Source organism: Myotis brandtii, unplaced genomic scaffold, assembly GCF_000412655.1.
Source record: "Myotis brandtii unplaced genomic scaffold, ASM41265v1 scaffold421, whole genome shotgun sequence".
Taxonomy (NCBI): Eukaryota; Metazoa; Chordata; class Mammalia; order Chiroptera; family Vespertilionidae; genus Myotis; species Myotis brandtii.
Window position 1 is genome coordinate 2,560,893 of NW_005366140.1, and position 18,563 is coordinate 2,579,455.

At 54.5% G+C, this 18,563-nt stretch overlaps 1 protein-coding gene across 1 annotated transcript in view; it reads right to left on the reverse strand.

Moving 5' to 3' along the window:
- The window catches only part of COLGALT1 (collagen beta(1-O)galactosyltransferase 1), a 21,411-nt gene that overhangs the window by 2,583 nt on the left and 265 nt on the right, over window positions 1–18,563 (reverse strand). Inside the window, exons 2-12 of the mRNA XM_005873916.2 lie at window positions 18,254–18,318; window positions 17,973–18,113; window positions 17,322–17,432; window positions 16,686–16,803; window positions 12,283–12,417; window positions 10,158–10,362; window positions 8,010–8,129; window positions 4,355–4,431; window positions 4,168–4,274; window positions 3,612–3,744; window positions 2,231–2,358 (exon numbers count right to left, since the gene is read on the reverse strand). Coding sequence (XP_005873978.1) covers window positions 2,231–2,358; window positions 3,612–3,744; window positions 4,168–4,274; window positions 4,355–4,431; window positions 8,010–8,129; window positions 10,158–10,362; window positions 12,283–12,417; window positions 16,686–16,803; window positions 17,322–17,432; window positions 17,973–18,113; window positions 18,254–18,318 — 1,340 coding nt within the window. The remainder of the gene's footprint in view (window positions 1–2,230; window positions 2,359–3,611; window positions 3,745–4,167; window positions 4,275–4,354; window positions 4,432–8,009; window positions 8,130–10,157; window positions 10,363–12,282; window positions 12,418–16,685; window positions 16,804–17,321; window positions 17,433–17,972; window positions 18,114–18,253; window positions 18,319–18,563) is intronic.

The following is an 18,563-nucleotide window of genomic DNA, read 5'->3' on the forward strand; positions in this document are numbered from 1 at the left end:
CCAGCACCAGCACCAGGCCAGGTGCACAGTAGGTGCTTGGCAAATGTTTCCTGAATCTTCATGACGGCCCCCGGAGGCCATGACTGTCATACGGGGAAACTGAAGCTCAGGCTGGGAAGAGCCTTCCTGCTCACAGGGCTCAGCCCTCTAAGAGGCAGGGCTGGACTTAAACCCAGGGCCGCGTGGACACCACCACCTCTGCCCCATGCCACCCACAATGAATCTCAGAAAAAGAGGGCAACCTGAGCGAGCACTCATTGCCTGAAACCCCTGAACACCCACTCCAGAGCACCCTCCCACCTGCATCTGGACACCGCATCTGGCTTTGTGCCTGGTAGTCCCAGGTTCGAATCCCAGCCTGGCATCCCCACCTACCACAGCCTCTCTCTCCGAGTGTGCCTTCCACCTGCATCTGGACACCGCATCTGGCTTCGTGCCTGGTAGTCCCAGGTTCGAATCCCAGCCTGGCATCCCCACCTACCACAGCCTCTCTCTCCGAGTGTGGCTGATGAGCCCCAGGGCTAATGCGCTACCCCTGGTGTGGGCTCTGTGCCAGTCAATGTCACCATGGCTGCTACAGCTATCAGTAAATGTCAAGACCAGAGTCCAGGCTCTAGACATCTGAAAGAAGCTAGGTGTGAAGAGGCCATACTTGGAAACTGGGCTCCCCCCTCCCCCTTCCCCAGTCTGTGTCCACATCTACACAACGGAAGGACATTCCCTAAAGAGGGGCCCTGGGTCCTGCTGCAGCCTTCGAGTCTGCCTGGGGGGCAAGCAGTGCCCTCCCTGAGCTGTGCGAAGGCCGAGGAGGACCTGCCCTACTCACTCCACCAGACACTCTACCTGCTGGACTCACCTCCTTCCAGATGTTATAGTGGCTGAGGAAGCAGCCCAACTCTCCCTTGGTGAGGGGCCGCCCATGGTAGGGGTCCTGGTAGCCGGGCAGCATCTGGATGCCCAGTGCCTCCACCTGGCTGGTGTTCATGGCTCTGGGAGGGGGACAGGAAGGGGTCAGTGGACAACCCATGCTGCCGGCTACTCCACCATCGGTTAGTGCCCTCCTGCTGAGCAGCTGCTTCCCTCTTCCACTGCTGGCGCCCCTCCCGGACCTGTGCCAGGTCTGCAGGGGGCGGGCCACCCAAGTGTGGCTCTGCCAGCCGTCCCCTAGGGTCAGACTCACGTCCCCTCCACCATGGCCCCATCAGCACGGTCTACATCCCAGCATGGTCTACAGGGTAGGGCTCAGCTGCCACCCATGGCCCCAGTGCAAGGTCTACACCCCTCCCCAGGGTAGGGCTCAGCTGTCACCAATGGCCCCCAGTGCACGGTCTACACCCCCTGGGACATTCTCTGAGGCTGTGCTACAAGGAGGAAGAGGGGCTGAGAAGGAAGCTGCTCTGGGCTCAGAGGGCTGTGTGGCAGTGGAGGAAGGTGCAAGGATCTGTGAGCAGTCGGGAATGAAGGGGTGCAGTTACGGTCAGGGCCCTGCACACTGCAGGGAGAGGGTGGGGGGGAGGAACCAACCCCTCCCCCCCATATGAGATCCCAAAGAACTGTTCCAGAGATATGCTGAGAACACCTGACCTAGTGCTGGGCTAAGACCCAGGCTCCCCAGCTACTTCCCACACTGGGCCAGCTCTGAGCTACCAAGTCCTGACCACACCTACCCCAGGCCACACCCCCAGCTCCTTGGCCAGCCCACAGACTTCCTGGGCAAATCTTCGCCACCCCACCCGCCACAGGACACCTCCGGTCTCCAAGCCCTGAGGAGGCCTCATCCCCACAGCCAGGGCCCTAGACTTCCAGGTCATCCTCCCACGGTCCCTCCCCACAGGCCCGAGGCCACGCCCCAGCCCTGACTACTCTCAGGTCCGCCCTCACACAGGCCACACACACACACAGCACTCCTGCCATACTTCCAAGAGCTGGCCCAGCTAGTCCCCCACAGATACCTGCAGGCACAGATGCTCTCCTGAGCTCTAGCCCCACCCGGCTCCAGTTCCACCCACTCCAGACAATGCCTGAGCCCTGGCCCCAACCTCAGCCCCAACCCACTCCACACCAGGCCCCAGAGCCCTGGCCCCAGACCACACCTCTGAACTCTGGCCCTACCCCAGGCCCCAAGCCACCCCACCCCATACTTTACCCCTGGGCTCTGGCCATGCCCCAGTTCTGCCTCTGCCCCAGGCCACACCCCCTGGCATGGCCCCACCCCAGGCCCCATACTCACATGAGGTCCCAGTCCAGATCCTCCCTCTCCACATCCCGCATGAGGTTCATCAGGCGCCTCTTGAAGAAGATCTCGAAGCGCAGGTCATCCTCGAAGACCAGCGATTTCTTCAGTCCCTTCTCCACGACCTGAGGGAGAACAGAGCCAGGCCTAACCCTGAAGCCAGCTCAGCTTAAAAGCTCTGGGGCAGCAGGCGGCTCTGGGGCAGCAGGTGAGAAGAAAATGCACCCCTCGCCGCCACTGTCTGGACTGACTTCCCCTCGGGCTACCAATTCCTAGAACATTCAACAACACATGCCCGGGCCTGGCTGTTCCTCCCATTCCAGGGTCTGGGACTGAGCTGATACAGCCCTCTCCCTCATGCAATGGCAGGTAGACTACCTCTCACCCTTTAGGCTTCAGCTCCAATGTCGCCCACCCAGGAGCTCCTTCCCAACCAACACCCAAAGCTGCCAGTTGAGGACAATTCATAGCCCTAGGTCCCTTCTCCAGATGTATCTCACTTATTTCACTCTGATTTGTTTCTTTATGACTTATCATCAGCCCGCCCACTTCCCAGGGCTGTGAGCCCCTTGCAGGAGCTGGGTCTGTCCCGGGGGCTATCATGTCCCAGCACCAGCACCAGGCCAGGTGCACAGTAGGTGCTTGGCAAATGTTTCCTGAATTTTCATGACGGCCCCCGGAGGCCATGACTGTCATATGGGGAAACTGAAGCTCAGGCTGTGAGCCTTCCTCCTCACAGGGCTCAGCCCTCTAAGAGGCAGGGCTGGACTTAAACCCCGGGCCGCGTGGACACCACCACCTCTGCCCCATGCCACCCACAATGAATCTCAGAAAAAGAGGGCAACCTGAGCGAGCACTCATTGCCTGAAACCCCTGAACACCCACTCCAGAGCACCCTCCCACCTGCATCTGGACACCGCATCTGGCTTTGTGCCTGGTAGTCCCAGGTTCGAATCCCAGCCTGGCATCCCCACCTACCACAGCCTCTCTCTCCGAGTGTGGCCGATGAGCCCCAGGGCTAATGCGCTACCCCTGGTGTGGGCTCTGTGCCAGTCAATGTCACCATGGCTGCTACAGCTATCAGTAAATGTCAAGACCAGAGTCCAGGCTCTAGACATCTGAAAGAAGCTAGGTGTGAAGAGGCCATACTTGGAAACTGGGCTCCCCCCTCCCCCTTCCCCAGTCTGTGTCCACATCTACACCCCGTCTCAGTGTCCACATCTACACAACGGAAGGACATTCCCTAAAGAGGGGCCCTGGGTCCTGCTGCAGCCTTCGAGTCTGCCTGGGGGGCAAGCAGTGCCCTCCCTGAGCTGTGCGAAGGCCGAGGAGGACCTGCCCTACTCACTCCACCAGACACTCTACCTGCTGGACTCACCTCCTTCCAGATGTTATAGTGGCTGAGGAAGCAGCCCAACTCTCCCTTGGTGAGGGGCCGCCCATGGTAGGGGTCCTGGTAGCCGGGCAGCATCTGGATGCCCAGTGCCTCCACCTGGCTGGTGTTCATGGCTCTGGGAGGGGGACAGGAAGGGGTCAGTGGACAACCCATGCTGCCGGCTACTCCACCATCGGTTAGTGCCCTCCTGCTGAGCAGCTGCTTCCCTCTTCCACTGCTGGCGCCCCTCCCGGACCTGTGCCAGGTCTGCAGGGGGCGGGCCACCCAAGTGTGGCTCTGCCAGCCGTCCCCTAGGGTCAGACTCACGTCCCCTCCACCATGGCCCCATCAGCACGGTCTACATCCTAGCATGGTCTACAGGGTAGGGCTCAGCTGCCACCCATGGCCCCAGTGCAAGGTCTACACCCCTCCCCAGGGTAGGGCTCAGCTGTCACCAATGGCCCCCAGTGCACGGTCTACACCCCTCCCCAGGGTAGGGCTCAGCTGCCACCATGGCCCCAGTGCACGGTCTACACCCCTGCCCTCAGATTGGACTCACTTGCCGTCCACAGCCTCCACCAGCCGGACCTTGATTTCCTGCGCCCACAGCGCCCAGAGCATGCGTTCCCGCCGGTCCTGCCGCCGCTTCAGGTTGATCATGAAGACCTGTGGCACAGAGCCTGTTGGACTCTCCAGCCCTAAGTTCCCCACCCTTCCCCCTCCCTGCCCCAGAAGGCCTGGCCCACCTCATCGAAGCCCATCTTGTCAGGCATCTTGGTAGGCACCGAGACAAACCGGGAGGGCTCTGCTGGGGGGTGCTTCACTGCGGGGCAGAAAGAAGCCGAGGGGTTGCTTGGGTCATGGGGTGCGGTGGGGGGGAGCATTCCAACCGCTTTCCATTGGGCCCTCGGCATCCCCTCCATGGCTCCATATCAGCCTGAGGTCTGAGCTCTAGCCCCACCCGGCTCCAGTTCCATCCACTCCAGACAATGCCTGAGCCCTGGCCCAAACCTCAGCCCCAACCCACTCCACACCAGGCCCCAGAGGTTGGAGAACTGCCGGACCTGTCCCCAACCATAATCCTGGTGCTAGTCTCTCCCTCACCTCCTACTCACTCTGGCTGTTAGCACACCAACCTCATCCATTCCTACCTCAGGACCTTTGCACATGCTGAGCCTCTGCGTGGAACACCCTTCCTTCCTCCTCCCCCTACCCCAGTTCTCAGCTAAGATGCCATGTTGAGGAGGGGTGAGTCTCCCAATGCCCTCAGGTTGAGTCAGGCACCTCCTCCCGCTCCCCACAGCACCGGGGCTTCCATCATCAAACCTCCACCCTGCTATCCTAACTCGCTGTCTACTGTGAGCCCCGTGAAATGGACACCAAGTCTGTCCACTCACACTGGGTCTCCAGTGCCCAACATAGGGCTCAGCATACAGCAGGCACTCAATAACTGCTCACAGAATGAACCAAGGATGAATGACCTTGACCCACCCGGGCCTCAGATTCCTCATCTATAAAATGGGCTGAAAACACCTCAGAGGTTATTCATGAAATGATGCCATGAAGTCACACTTGCATGGGCTGAATGGCAGGCATCCTCCCGCAAACAGTTAAGTTGGTGTCCAAACCCCCAGGACCCCAGAATATGCTCTTATTTGGAAACAGGGTGTTTACAGAGGTGTTCAAGGTAGAACGAGGTCGTTAGTGTGGGCCCTAATCACTATGACTGGGATCCGAATAAAAATGGAAAATTTGGCCCTAGCTGGTTTGGCTCAATGGATAGAGTGTCGGCCTGCGGACTGAAGGGTCCTGGGTTCGATTCCAGCCAAGGGCACATGCCTGGGTTGCGGGCTTGATCCCCAGTAGGGGACGTGCAAGAGGCAGCCAATCAATGATTCTCTCTCATCATTGATGTTTCTCTCTCTCCCTCTCCCTTCCTCTCTAAAATCAATAAAATATATTTTAAAAAAGATAGTACACTCATATGTAAAACTTTAAAAAAAAAAATGGAAAATTTGACTGGCCGGGTGGCTTAGTTGGTTGGAGCGTCATCCCATACACCAAAAGGCTGTGGGTTTGATTCCCAGTCAGGACATATACAGGAGGCAACTGACCGATATTTTGATGTTTCTCATATCAATGTTTCTCTCTCTCTCTCCCCCCGCTCCCCTCTCTAAAAACCCATAAAAACATATCCTCAGGTGAGGATTTTTTTTTTTAATCGAAAATGTGGACACAGAGACACTTAGAGGGAAGACACAGGAGAAGACGGCCATCTGACCGAGGGGCACGTCTCCAGCCCAAGGTGCGCCCAGAATGTCAGAGCGGTCATGACTGCTCCCCATTGGCTGCTCAGACCACATCCCCACAGCGATCTTGGCATATATATGCCTGTGGTTCCCCCAGAAGGGCCAGACTTTCAGGTACACATGAGCCTACAGATGTCCCTGCCTGCCCCCCAGGCTGCCCAGAAAAGCCCAACTGGATCCCAAGTGTGGTGTCTGCTTCACCAAGAACAAAGGCCCCGTGTGAGCGCAAGGGACAAACACAGGGCCCTCTGTCTGGAAGAGACCTGGACAAGGCCCAGACCTGACCCAGAACCTTCCACCTCACAGCCTGGGCCTCCTCCAAGGCCACCACGCCCCAGGGCTTCCTCCCCCCCGAGTCCCGCAGCTCCTGGGCACCCCACTCTCCTGGGAAGGCTGACACCAAGGGCAAGACTTGGGGATCTTGGGACACAGGCTCCAATCCCAGGTGCCCATCCCTTCTCTGTCTGACCCTCAGCTCAACCCCCTGCTATGGGGGACGGGGGGTGAGTGGTGAGAGAAGTGCCAGTGGGAGGTGGGATCTTGTCACCCTGAGCCTTTCTGCTCTGAAACTTCACTGTAAGAGAGATCTTCGAACACATGAAAAACCCCCGCTCGGCCCAGGTCCGGGTCCCCACACGCGGACGGAGAGGAAACGTGCTTTAACAGAGGAAGGATTTACACACGTATCTGGACCCCCCGGGCCCTCCTTCCATCTGTTCTGTGTGCTCAGCTCTGGCCCTCAAGAAAGAAACAGGAGGGCATTCATGCCTCTGTCACGGCGGAGTCTATAGCAGCAGTGTTAACGGTTTCCTGACCAGAAACAGTAACAGAAATAGAGGTGAAATTTAAATGAGGAAAACGAAGGCAGCCACAGGGATGCTCCAGGGTCCAGTCGCAGGTGGGAGTGGGCGACAAGCAGAGGCCTCTCTCTCGTGACAGTGGCCAGTGGGGCTCCTGGCCTAGGCCTGAGCATCTGCATGTGACAGACACTTGGGTATTGTGCAGGGAGTGTGCCATTCCACCTTCAGCCACCAGGGACACACACACACACACACACACACACACACACACACACACGGAGAACCTTCTAGAAGCAGGTAAGAGTGGGGCAACTGAGACCAGCAGCGGGAGCCTGGACCCCGCCCCCCCCATCTGTGCAGTGGGGGGCGGGGGTGCTGCTCTGCAGGCCTTCTCTGAGATGCGTGGCCAGTGGAGGGCAGAGCCCCCGGAAGTGCCACTGTCCCACTGTCCTCTTGCCCTGGAGACACCCCACGTCCATCAGGAGGCCACTCCTCGAGCGAGACACTGACAATCAGAACTGTTAAAAAGCACCTTATGCCCGGCTGGAGTGGCTCAGTGGTTGGGTGTCAACCTATGAACCTTGATGGCAGCTCAGCCCTGTGTGCTCAACCCATCTTGGGAGCCCACCAGAGGTAGGGCTGCTAGTTTAATAATTTATAGATTTATTTACTGGAAAGACATGAGCTTGCAACCATGGTAAAAACATGTAATTCCCTTTTTAAAATAGATGTATTCAAGTAAAACAAAAGTATACACATAAGATATATATTAAATAATGGGTCTGAGGTTTGGAAATGGTCCAAAAGGCTGTGGCCCAGACACTGCCATGCACATAAAGGTTCATCAGTGAAAACCTTCTGTCCTCCCTGCTCACATACCCTCCATGGCTCCTGACTGCCCCTGAGGAAAACCAGTGCCTAGGGCTGCTGCCCTGGCCCACCAGCTCTACCCTGCTCAGCAGCCCCACTTCTGCCCCGCTGACCTTGCCTCTCCCTGAGCTCGTGTACCCCTAGCCTCCCAGTCTGCAGAATGCTCCCTCTGGCTATAATCCCCTTCTGGCTAACTCTGCAGGCTCACTCTGCCTCTTAATGCCACCTCCTCCTGGAAGCCCACCCTGACTGCCATGCACAGCTGCTGCAAGCCAGTGCTCCCTGAGAGCAGGGACAACTGTCCACCTTGTTCATTCCAGGTTCCCAGCTCCTGGCAAAGGCACTAGCACCCAGCAGGTGCTCAATCAGCGTTCAGGGATGGATGTGTGATGACAGAGAAAGGGCAGTGTGGACGGACTCACCCATAACTTCCAGCTGCACATGCATGAAGCTCTCAGCCTCATCCTGGAGGGTACTATGTGACCGCAGCGGCACTGGCAGGAAGCCATACATCTCCTTGTTGCACACGTACATCTGGACCTCTGGGGCCAAAAACAACAATCAAAACTGAAAATTGAGCAACAAGGTGGCAGTGGCCACCTCTGACCACAGCGTCAGCCTCACAGCCCAGTGTGGGCTGGAAAGTCAAGGAGTCCCGCCCACTTTCCCAGCAACCAGCAGAAACCCCTCAGACCTCCACCTGGGACTTGGAGTCAGAACAGGGGTTCCCGCTGGCAGGCGAGACACTGACAATCAGAACTGTTAAAAAGCACCTTATGCCCGGCTAGTGTGGCTCAGTCGTTGAGTGTCAACCTATGAACCAGGAGGTGAGGGTTCGATTCCCGGTCAGGGCACATACCCAGGTATCAGGTTTGTTTCCCGGTCGGGGCAGGTACAGAAGGCAATTGGTCAATGTTTCTTGTTCACATCAATGTCTCTCTCCCTCTCTCTCTCTCAGCATGTCCTCTGGTGAGGATTAAAAATAAAAAAGATGCACATTTCTTTCTTTTTTTAAAAAATCCTCACCCGAGGATATTTTTCCATTGACTTTGAGAGAGAGTAGAAGAGAGAAGGAAAGACAGAGAGAAATATCGATGTGAGAGAAACACATCGATTGGTTGCCTCCTGCACACTCCCTGACCAGGGCCTGGGCCGGGGAGGATCCTGCAACTGAGGTATGTGCCCTTGATCAGAATCGAACCCAGGACCCTTCGGTCTACAAGCCAATGCTCTATCCACTGAGCCAAACCAGCTAGGGCTGATGCACATTTCTGCACAAAAATGGGATGCAGTTGAATAAAATGTCAGTCAGGTGACCTCCATCTGCATTTGTCCTTTTTTTTTTTTTTCTAAACTTTTTTTTTTAATGTATCTTTATTGCTGAAAGTACTAGAGATGTCCCCTTTTTTACCCCATTTTAGACCCCTTCTAGTCTGCACCTACTCCAAGCCCCAGGCCTTCACCACCTGCATTTGTCCTTTTCTGGATGGTTTAAATTTTTATACTGAGTGTGTATTTTAAAAAGTTAATAAGTCGCCCTAACCAGTTTGGCTCAGTGGATAGAGCGTCAGCCTGTGGACTGAAGAGTCCCAGGTTCGATTCCGGTCAAGGGCATGTACCTTGGTTGCAGGCACATCCCCGGTAGGGGGTGTGAAGGAGGTAGCTGATTGATCTTTCTCTCTCATTGATGTTTCTAACTCTCTATCCTCTCCCTTCCTCTCTGTAAAAAATCAATAAAATATGTATTTTTAAAAAAGTTAGTAAGTCAATGAAAATAATTTTCACTTTAACTGGCTAGCTTTTACATAATGAGGGTAGATGGTAGAGATCTTTTAGGCTGCTGGCCTGACAGTTTCTGTCTTAACAACTCAACCCCACCCTGGAAATGTGGAAGCAGCCGTAGACCACACTTAAATACATGGGTGTGGCAGCGTGCCAGTGCAACTTCCCCTATAGGCACCGAAATCTGAACTTCATGCAGTTTCAGATGTCACAAACTATTACTATTCTCTTCATGTTTTCTTCCAACCGTTTAAAGATATAAAAACCATTCTTAGCTTGTAGCCATACAGAAACAGATGGTGGGTCAGATCTGGCCTGCTGGCCACCGTTTGCTAATAACCCTTGATTCAAAGTAAATGGCGGGTTAGCATACGGCTGTGTTCTTGTTCTCTCTAAAAGGCTTTTTCACTAATTATACAATTAGGGAATCGTTATGTTCAACCACAGGAAATTGGGAGAATGTAAGAAAATATTAAGTTGGAAATAACCTTCCATAAGTAGGTCCCCTTTAGACCTGGGAGGCGAAGACCCTCGGCAAAGCCAGGGCTGGAGAAAGAATGGGTCTGTGGCCACCATCAGAACACCTGGACACACCCCCGCCTGCAGCCACCCGGACCCTGCGTGCGTTGTGGTTCTGTGGACCTTCTGTGGCCTCTGCTGGGACATGTTCAGCTCAGATTCCAGAGAACCAACCAGAACCTTCTGTGGCCTCTGCTGGGACATGTTCAGCTCAGATTCCAGAGAACCAACCAGATGACATCCCCGGGACAGCAACCCTCAGGGCTCACCGGCCTGCTTGCAGGAGAAGGCGAAAACGATGATGTCATCGAAGGCCCAGGTGTAGTCCTCGTGTGGAGGGTAGAACGCCAAGTTCCTGGACGCTGCCTTCCGCAGGTCGATCAGGAAGGTCGAGTGCACCATGGGGACCGCGAAGCAGCCCTGGCGGTCCCGCTTGCGAATGGGGATGTAGGCAGGCGTGCGCTTGTAGTAGCCCTGCGGGGGAGGGGAGGAGTTCTGCATGGGGGTCCCCTGAGGGGAGGAGGCTTCGACCCAGGACAACGAGAGACAGGGAACACCTAGAAAGCGAGGCCCAGGTGCCAACTCCTGCCTAGGGTGGGCCTTCCCTGAGCACCGTGCTCTGGGCGTGGGCAGAGACAGGCTCCGCCCCCAGCGCCTGGGCTAATGGGACAATGGCAGATAAAAGAAAAACGGTTGTCTACTTGCAGACCTGGCCCCACACTTCCGGTCAGAAAGGCAGCCTATGAAGGAGGAAATTTAAAAGCTGAAAAAGGGTTTTTAACATTAAACTGGCCTACAATTAAAGACAAAAATAAAGAGTAACATCCAATGTTGGCAGAATGCTAACTGCTTCAGTCTTTGAGAATTAATATTGTTAAAATTAAAGTACTATGCCTTGTGCCCCAGGAAAACCACTTTGAGATTTATCCCATAGAAATAAAATGTGTACGTTCAGCACCGGCTTTAGCGGGATAAGCCTAGTTCAGTGCCTATCGATGGAACTATGAAATGTTATGTGACTATTTTAAATATGTGTTTGAGGGGGCGGGGATGGGCTGGAGGGGGTTAATGGGGGAAAACGGGGACATATGTAATACTTTCAACAATAAAGATTTTAAAAATGTGTTTGAGCTATGTCTGTTCTGATGGGATGCACATCCGTATTGTTCAACGGAAAAATCAAATTATAGCCCTAACCGGTTTGGCTCAGTGGATAGAGCATCGGCCTGAGGACTCAAGGGTCCCGGGTTCGATTCTGGTCAAGGGCATGTACCTTGGTTGCGGGCACATCCCCGGTGGGAGGTGTGCAGGAGGCAGCTGATCGATGTTTCTCTCTCATCGATGTTTCTAACTCTCTATCCCTCTCCCTTCCTCTCTGTAAAAAATCAATAAAATATATTTAACAACAACAACAAAAAAATCAAATTATAAATTAAAGTATATAATTCAGTTCTTATATGAAGTAAATCCTACATGTGTTTATGTTTCTTGGGACATGAATAAAGATGTGGGAAGACATATTTTTTAAAAGCTGAAAAAGGGACTGGACATTCGACATCCTTTGACTTACATATAAATGGAACGTCAATTTAATCTAGAAGAGGAGTCTTAAAAGCTTCTGGAACAATCCCTGAGTTGCCCTCTCTTTTCCTTGGACCCTTTACAAATTAGAACTATTGGCATATGACATTCAGATTCCTTCTTCTTTTTTAAATCTTTATTGTTGAAAGTATTACTTGTCTGCTTTTCTCCTCCACTGACCCACTCCTCCCTGCTCCCGCCTTCCCCATAACATTTCTATTTCTGACACATTTTTAAAGATGGAAACCACTGAATTATTCACTTTAAAATGGCTTTATGTTTTCTGAACTGCATGTCAGATAAAAACAAAAAGACAGGAGGAGACAGAATAGGTCAGCCTCAGGCTCCAGCCACACAGACCCCCTGACTTCAGCACCCACCCTGCCACTCCCCCCCGCCCCCGCCGACTCAGCCTGAAACCTCAGCCTCAACCCTGGGGTGTAGGGCACAGGCCTGCCAACCAGAGCCTGGCATGTTCTTGGCTTCAGGAACTGGTCCAGGGGTGAGAGGAGAGATGGACAAGGCCAGTCCGAGAGGACTTCAGCGGGAAGCTGCTGGGATCGTTCCCCAGGGTCTGAAAATGAAGCCACCAGGGATGGAGGAAGGCAGGAATGCTGTCTGAACATCTGAATCAAGCTGTGCCGGCTGTCCCATCCAGGCACCACCACTCCCTACTGTGTGGACTGTCTAAGGATGATCACGAAGGTGTGAAACGCTCACCATGAGCTGGTGTGATAATAAGTTCGGCCCCCACTTGCTTGGCCCAGGCCCCAGCCCCCCAAGCCCCCTGCGCTACCCAAGCAGGCGCCTGACCTGAGAAGTCATCCCACACCAGAAATTGGAGTACGCAGCCCGGGAATCCAGCATGGGCGCCACCACCGTCTTGTTCTCGGCGATGAGCAGCGTCAGCGTGTCAGGGTTCAGGATCAGGTTGTCTGCGTCCACAAACTACAAAACATCCAACAGGACATCACTGGGAGCTGCTGGAGTGACCGGGCTGGACCACAGCTCGGGATGATGGGGCAGAGGCAGAGTCCTGGGGTCTGAAGAACCATCCAGTGCCCCAACCCACAGCTCTACCTTAGTAACAAGCCAAGTTACATCCACACAAAGAAACGGGCTACGACGGAAGGGGCAGGAATGGGCCACATGGCGCACAGAAACACAAACGGGTCCCAGGCATGGCGCTGTCGAGATACCAGACATGACAGGGGGCGGGCCATGTGGCTCCATCAGTGGGAACTTTCACAACAGGCAGCGCTGGTCAGTGAAGAGGAGGGGTGGGCCAGAGGCCACCTCTGAGAGGAATACACTTTTTTCTCTGTGAGTTAGATGCCAATAAAAAGTTCATAAAAATAGATACTTTATTTTGCTTTAACACCTTGAATGTTGGGGTAAAAAAATGGTAACTTGTTACAAAGAAAAAAGTTTGGAACAATTAGGTAAGGATGTTTCTGTCAACAATTAAGAGATGGTTTTTAAGAAATGCATCTGGCCCTAGCTGGTTTGGCTCAGTGGACAGAGCGTCAGCCTGCGGACTGAAGGGTCCTGGGTTCAATTCCGGTCAAGGGCACATGCCAGGGTTGCGGGCTCAATCCCCAATGTTGGGGTGTGCAGGAGGCAGTTGATGTACGATTCTCAGTCATCATTGATGTCTCTATCTCTCTCTCTCTCCCTCTTCCTTCCTCTCTAAAATCAATAAAAAAACAAACAAACATGCATCTGGCCAGGCCAGTGTGGCTCAGTGATTGAGCATCGATCTATGAACCAGGAGGTCACTGTTCGATTTCCAGTCAGGGCACATGCCTGGGTTGCGGGCTTGATCCCCAGTAGGGGGCATGCAGGAGGCAGCCAATCAATGATTTTCTCTCATCATTGATCTTTCTATCCCTCTTTCTCCCTTCCTCTCTGAAATCAATAAAAAGATATATTTTTTAAAGATGCATTCTGTTACTCACAGGGGCTTTTTAGAGCATTTGAGTCACTTGAGGTAAACAACAGCAAACACTGGCATTCCAGGCTTCTCTGGCACCACGGAACAGCATGCCGCACAGGACCCTCAGCTGGAGACAGGAGGGGGCAGCCCTGGGACAGGCTGGGCAGGTGTGTATGTTCCCACCCAGCCCCCTGAGGACATTTAAATTCTGACCTCTGGATATATGTGCAGTAAAAGCAGCTGGAACAGTCCAGAAGGTCCTCAAAAAGTTAGGAACATAGTTATCATGTGACCCAGCAAGTCCACCCCTGAGGATAGATCAAGAGAACTGGAAACAGAGACTCCAACAGATACTGAACACCTATGTTCAAAACAGCAGGATTCACAGTTGCCAGGACGTGGAAACAGTGTAAGTGTCCAACAACGGATGAATGGTTCCCTGAGGATAGAGCAAGAGAACTAGAAACAGGGACTCGCACAGATACGTAAACAGCTATGTTCAAAACAGCAGGATTCACAGTTGCCAGGAGGTGGAAACAGTGTAAGTGTCCAACAACGGATGAATGGTAACCAAAACGGGGTCCGGCCACACAATGGAATATCGCTCAGCCGTAAAAAGGACAGAAGCACTTACGCCACAACATGGATGAACCTTGAAAACATCATGCTGAGTGAGAGAAGCCAGACCCTAAAGGCCAAGTGCTGTGTGACTCCATCTACACAAAGTGCCCAGAACTGGCAGGTCCAGAGACAGAAAGCAGACAGTGGCTGCCAGGATGGGAGGGAGGGGAGTGGGGGTGACTGTTCTGGAACTAGACAGGGACGATGGTTGTACAACACTGTGAATGTGCCAGAAACCACTTGATTACATAGTTTAAAAGGCTAATTTTATGTTATGTAAATTGCACTTCAATCTCAGCCTCTCTGAAAGGTAAGATTACGAGGTTTGTTTCCTTCTTTCCTAAACTTATTTTTTCTTCTAGCTTTTTTTACAAGCAACACCGATAGTGTTTGTAAGAAGAGAAGACTCAATTTCAGTCTCTCTGAAAGGTAAGATTACAAGGTTTGTTTCTTTCTTTCCTAAACTCCTTATTTTTTCTTCTAGATTTTCTTACAAGCAACACCGATAGTGTTTGTAAGAAGAGAAGAAAAAAAGAGGCCCTTTTAACAATAATTTTAAAACACTGGACAAGTGACTTCACATCCCAATACGGACTTCCAAAGTCCCCGATTTCAAAAATAACATGGTGTGTCAAAAGCTGCTTTGAGTTTTGAACCAACACCTGGAGTTCTACCCAGGTTTGCTGAGGGGAAAAGTGAAAACCAGTCAACCTCAAACCATGAAAACAAAACAGACGCGACAGCCCCGTGCAGGATGGCGCCAGGCAGGGCCAGACCCACCTCTGTGCCAGCCCAGCCAGTGAAACCTCCCTCTCCAGGCCTCTACTTTCCCATCTGTAAAATGGTCTCAGGAAGTGTCAACCTACAGGGCACCCAGGAGGAGCCCTCCTCTTCCCAGGGGACAGCTCTCTCCTCCCCAAAGGGCTCAGGCCAGGGGCCTGGGATCCTCCTGGCACCCTCACATCTAGTCCCCAAGCAGGGCCTGACCCACCTGCCTTTCTCCACAGCCCCATCCCTCAGGCCTCCACCCCAGCCTCCTGCTGTCCCCACTCCTGGACAGGGGCTCTGAGAATCATAAATTAGAACACAGCCCTCCCCTGCTTACATACCTCCCGTGGCTCCCTACTACCATCAGAGTGAAAACCAAATCTTTCCCTCAACCTGCATAGGCCAGCCCCCACCCACCACCTCGGTATCACCCCCTCCACCGCTCCCTCATCAGGCCATTCCAGCCACACTCGCCTCCTCACAGTCCTTGAACACCCAAAGCTTGCTGCCTGCTGTTCCCTCTGCCTCAGACACTGTCCTCCGGCTTCCCCTAAGGCTGGCTCCGTTGCTCCTTCAGATCTCTGCTGGGGTCCCCTCTTAAGGAAGGCCCCCTAACCCTGCTCACTCATCACCCCACCCTGGCTATGCCATCTGTTGGAGGTTGAATGTTGGGAGTCCTAACTCCTGGTATCTGTGGCTATGGCCTTATTTGGAAATACGGTCTTTGCAGATTTAGTAAAAATGTAAGATGGGGTCGTACTGGACTAGGGTGGGCCCTAAATGCAATGACGGGTGACCTCAGAAGAAGAGAAGAGACACACAGGAGAGAAGTCCATGTGACCACAAAGGCAGAGACTGGAGCGATGCAGCCACAAGCCAAGGATGCCCGAGCCTCCTGGAGCTGGAGGAGGCAGAAAGGATCCTCCCTTGGAGCTTTTTGGGGGAGCACAGCCCTGCTGACACCTGGATTTCAGACTTCCAGCCTCCAGAACTGAGATAATACACTTCCCCGAACACAGTCCCCAGCGTGTGGGACTCTGTCCCAGCAGCCCCAGGACACTGATTCACCACCAAAGGCCTGTCTACAACTTCAAGCACCGCTGCCTTCTGATGGTGCCTCTCTCAGTTTGGTTTTTCCGGTCACATCCACCTTTCCCGGGACACCAGCAAGGTGGGGCTCAGCCTGTGTCCCCAGGGCTCGGCAGGAGGGCACTGGTAGGGGCTCATAAATGTGTGTTGATTGATAAATAAAAAAGGTACAGACTTCAACTCAGGGCCTGGCACATACACAAAACCAGCCAGACTGGCATCACAACATGACCTCCCTGCCATCAACTCCCTCCCCATCTGCACCAGGGGAGGGAATCACGCCCAGGTCAAGGACACAGGAAGGCCCGGGACCTGTGGGCACTTATCCAACGTGATTTCGTGTTGAACACTCAACGTCCCCGCCTTCCCAGAGGCAAAACTGGCCCAGGAGGAGGAAGTGAAAACCAGGATTCGGCAGCTCAGCGTCACCAAGTTCCCCCGTCCCCAACCCGCCTTCCTGCTTCTTGCAGTGACCCGGACAGTGTCACTGAGGGTGTGCGGCGATCTGGTGACCCTTCAGCTGCTCCTTACAACTCATGATGGCGATAAAAGCAGAGACGAACCAAGTGTCCAACCACAGAGGACAGCTGGGGACACATCTGGTGGTTAGGAGCCCAGGGCCCCCTGGTTGAATCCCAAATCCTCCACCTAACCAGCCGATCACCTCTGACAGCTCACACCCCCTCTGGTGCCTCAGTTTCCCCCTCTGTAAACCGGAGTTCAGGAGTCTCCACACTCACTGCTCTGCCTTCCCTTCGGACACCCCAGACGCCTTCTGTGACCCACGGGCCGGGAAACTCACCAAGATGTAATCAGCCCACATGTCCCGGGCAGACTTCAGGGCCGCCTGGCGCAGCTTCATGACGTGCTCGTAGCGCGCGTCGGACCAGTGCTTGGGGCCCTCCTCGTCTTGGTAGGACCTGAGGGGAGGCAGCTGTGATGTGGGGAGGCCCAGGCGCTGCAGAGCCCGACAGGGCCCAGGTGCAGAGCGGCCAGAGGTGGGCTCCTCGCCTGAGGGGACGCTAAGCTGGATCTGTAGGCTGGGAAGAAGCAAGCACGGGGAACACAGGAGGAGGGAGGCATGTCTGCAGCAGGGGGCAGGCTAGTGCCAAGGCCCGGAGGGGAGGACGTCCGGGCAATCCATAGAGAAGGAAGAAAGCTCAGGAGGAGGCAGAGCCACTGGGAGAGAACAGAGAGCAAAAGAAAAGTGGAACCCGTCCTCCCAGACTCAGAATCTGTGAAGCTGTGGGCAGGTCAGAGGTCAGAGGAGTCAGAGGAGCCAGGGCTGGCACTTAAGGCTGCAGAACTGGCTAGAGAGCCAGGGGCGGAGGGGCCAGGGTTCTGAGGCCGGACAATGGGAATCTGTGGAGGGCGTGTGGGCAGGGGTGCAGCTGAGTCCGACGGGGAGGGCTCGCTCAGGGCAGGGCCTGGCACTCACCGGGGCTCCTCTGCCGGCCGCCACTCTACCGAGTGGTACAGATTCTTCACGGCCACCAGCCATTCCCGCAGCACGGCCGTTGTGTTGTCTGAGTTGTGGTCTGTGGCCACCCTGCGGGCGGAGGGGGACAGTCAGGGAGGTTGGGGAGCCCGAACCAGGACAGGGCAGCAGACCCGAACCTGGGCTCCGCACCCTGGCTCAGCCTGCTCTCCGCTACACAGACAGGGCCAGGCGCTTCCCCCCTGTGCCTCAGTCTCCTCATCACACGGGGTGAGGACACCTCACCAGGCTGCAGAGATTAAACAAGCTAATTTAGAAAAACACAGGAGGCACTATTAGTATTACTGCGCATCTAGGACAGCGGTTCTCAACCTGTGGGTCGCGACCCCTTTGGCGGTCGAACAACCCTTTCACAGGGGTCGCCTAAGACCATCCTGCTTATCAGATATTTACATGACGATTCATAGCAGTAGCAACATTACAGTTATGAAGTAGCAACGAAAATAATGTTATGGTTGGGTCACCACATGAGGAACTGTATTTAAAGGGCCAGAAGGTTGAGAACCACTGATCTAGGATCTTATAAGAAGCTTAGGTACTAAATATGTGAGACTTAATAAAAATACAGCTACATCACACAGTCCCATCCACCTTCCTCCAGTCTCTCCTATGAACACCGCCACCTCAACAAACGTTGCTGAAACATCAACCGTGCGCTTGGGTGATCCAGGCAGGGAGTCTGGAGTAGAGAAGAGGGACACCTGGGAACCTAGTTTGACGCGGAGCCCAGAGCTAAGTTGCCGACAAGGACCGCAGTGATAACAGTAACCATCAGGGCAGCGCTGGGTACCCCGTTCCCCTTCCAGGAAGGGGCCAACCCCCGCCCACGCTCCGGTTAGAAGGCCTGATGCCTGCACGAGTGCAAAGATTACAGCTGGGGAGGTGCAATGGGGGCCACAGCCGCGCCCTGGCGGCCCCGGCTCCCCTTCCCGGGAGCCTGCGGGTATTGCAAGGGGTTGAGAGGGTGAGGCAGGGCGGCCTGCCTGGGTGTGGTCCCGGATCTGCCCTCATGGGGCCAGCAGGCAAAGCGAGGGTCTTGCCCATTCGTATGCGGGGCAGGGACGGCGGGGGGGCGGGAGAGCAGGAAAAGGCACGCGTGGTCTGGTGCGCAGATGGGGGACAAGAAGCAGAGAGCACGCGTGGGTCTGGCCCGCCCTGCCCGGGGCCAGGACAGCTGGCGGG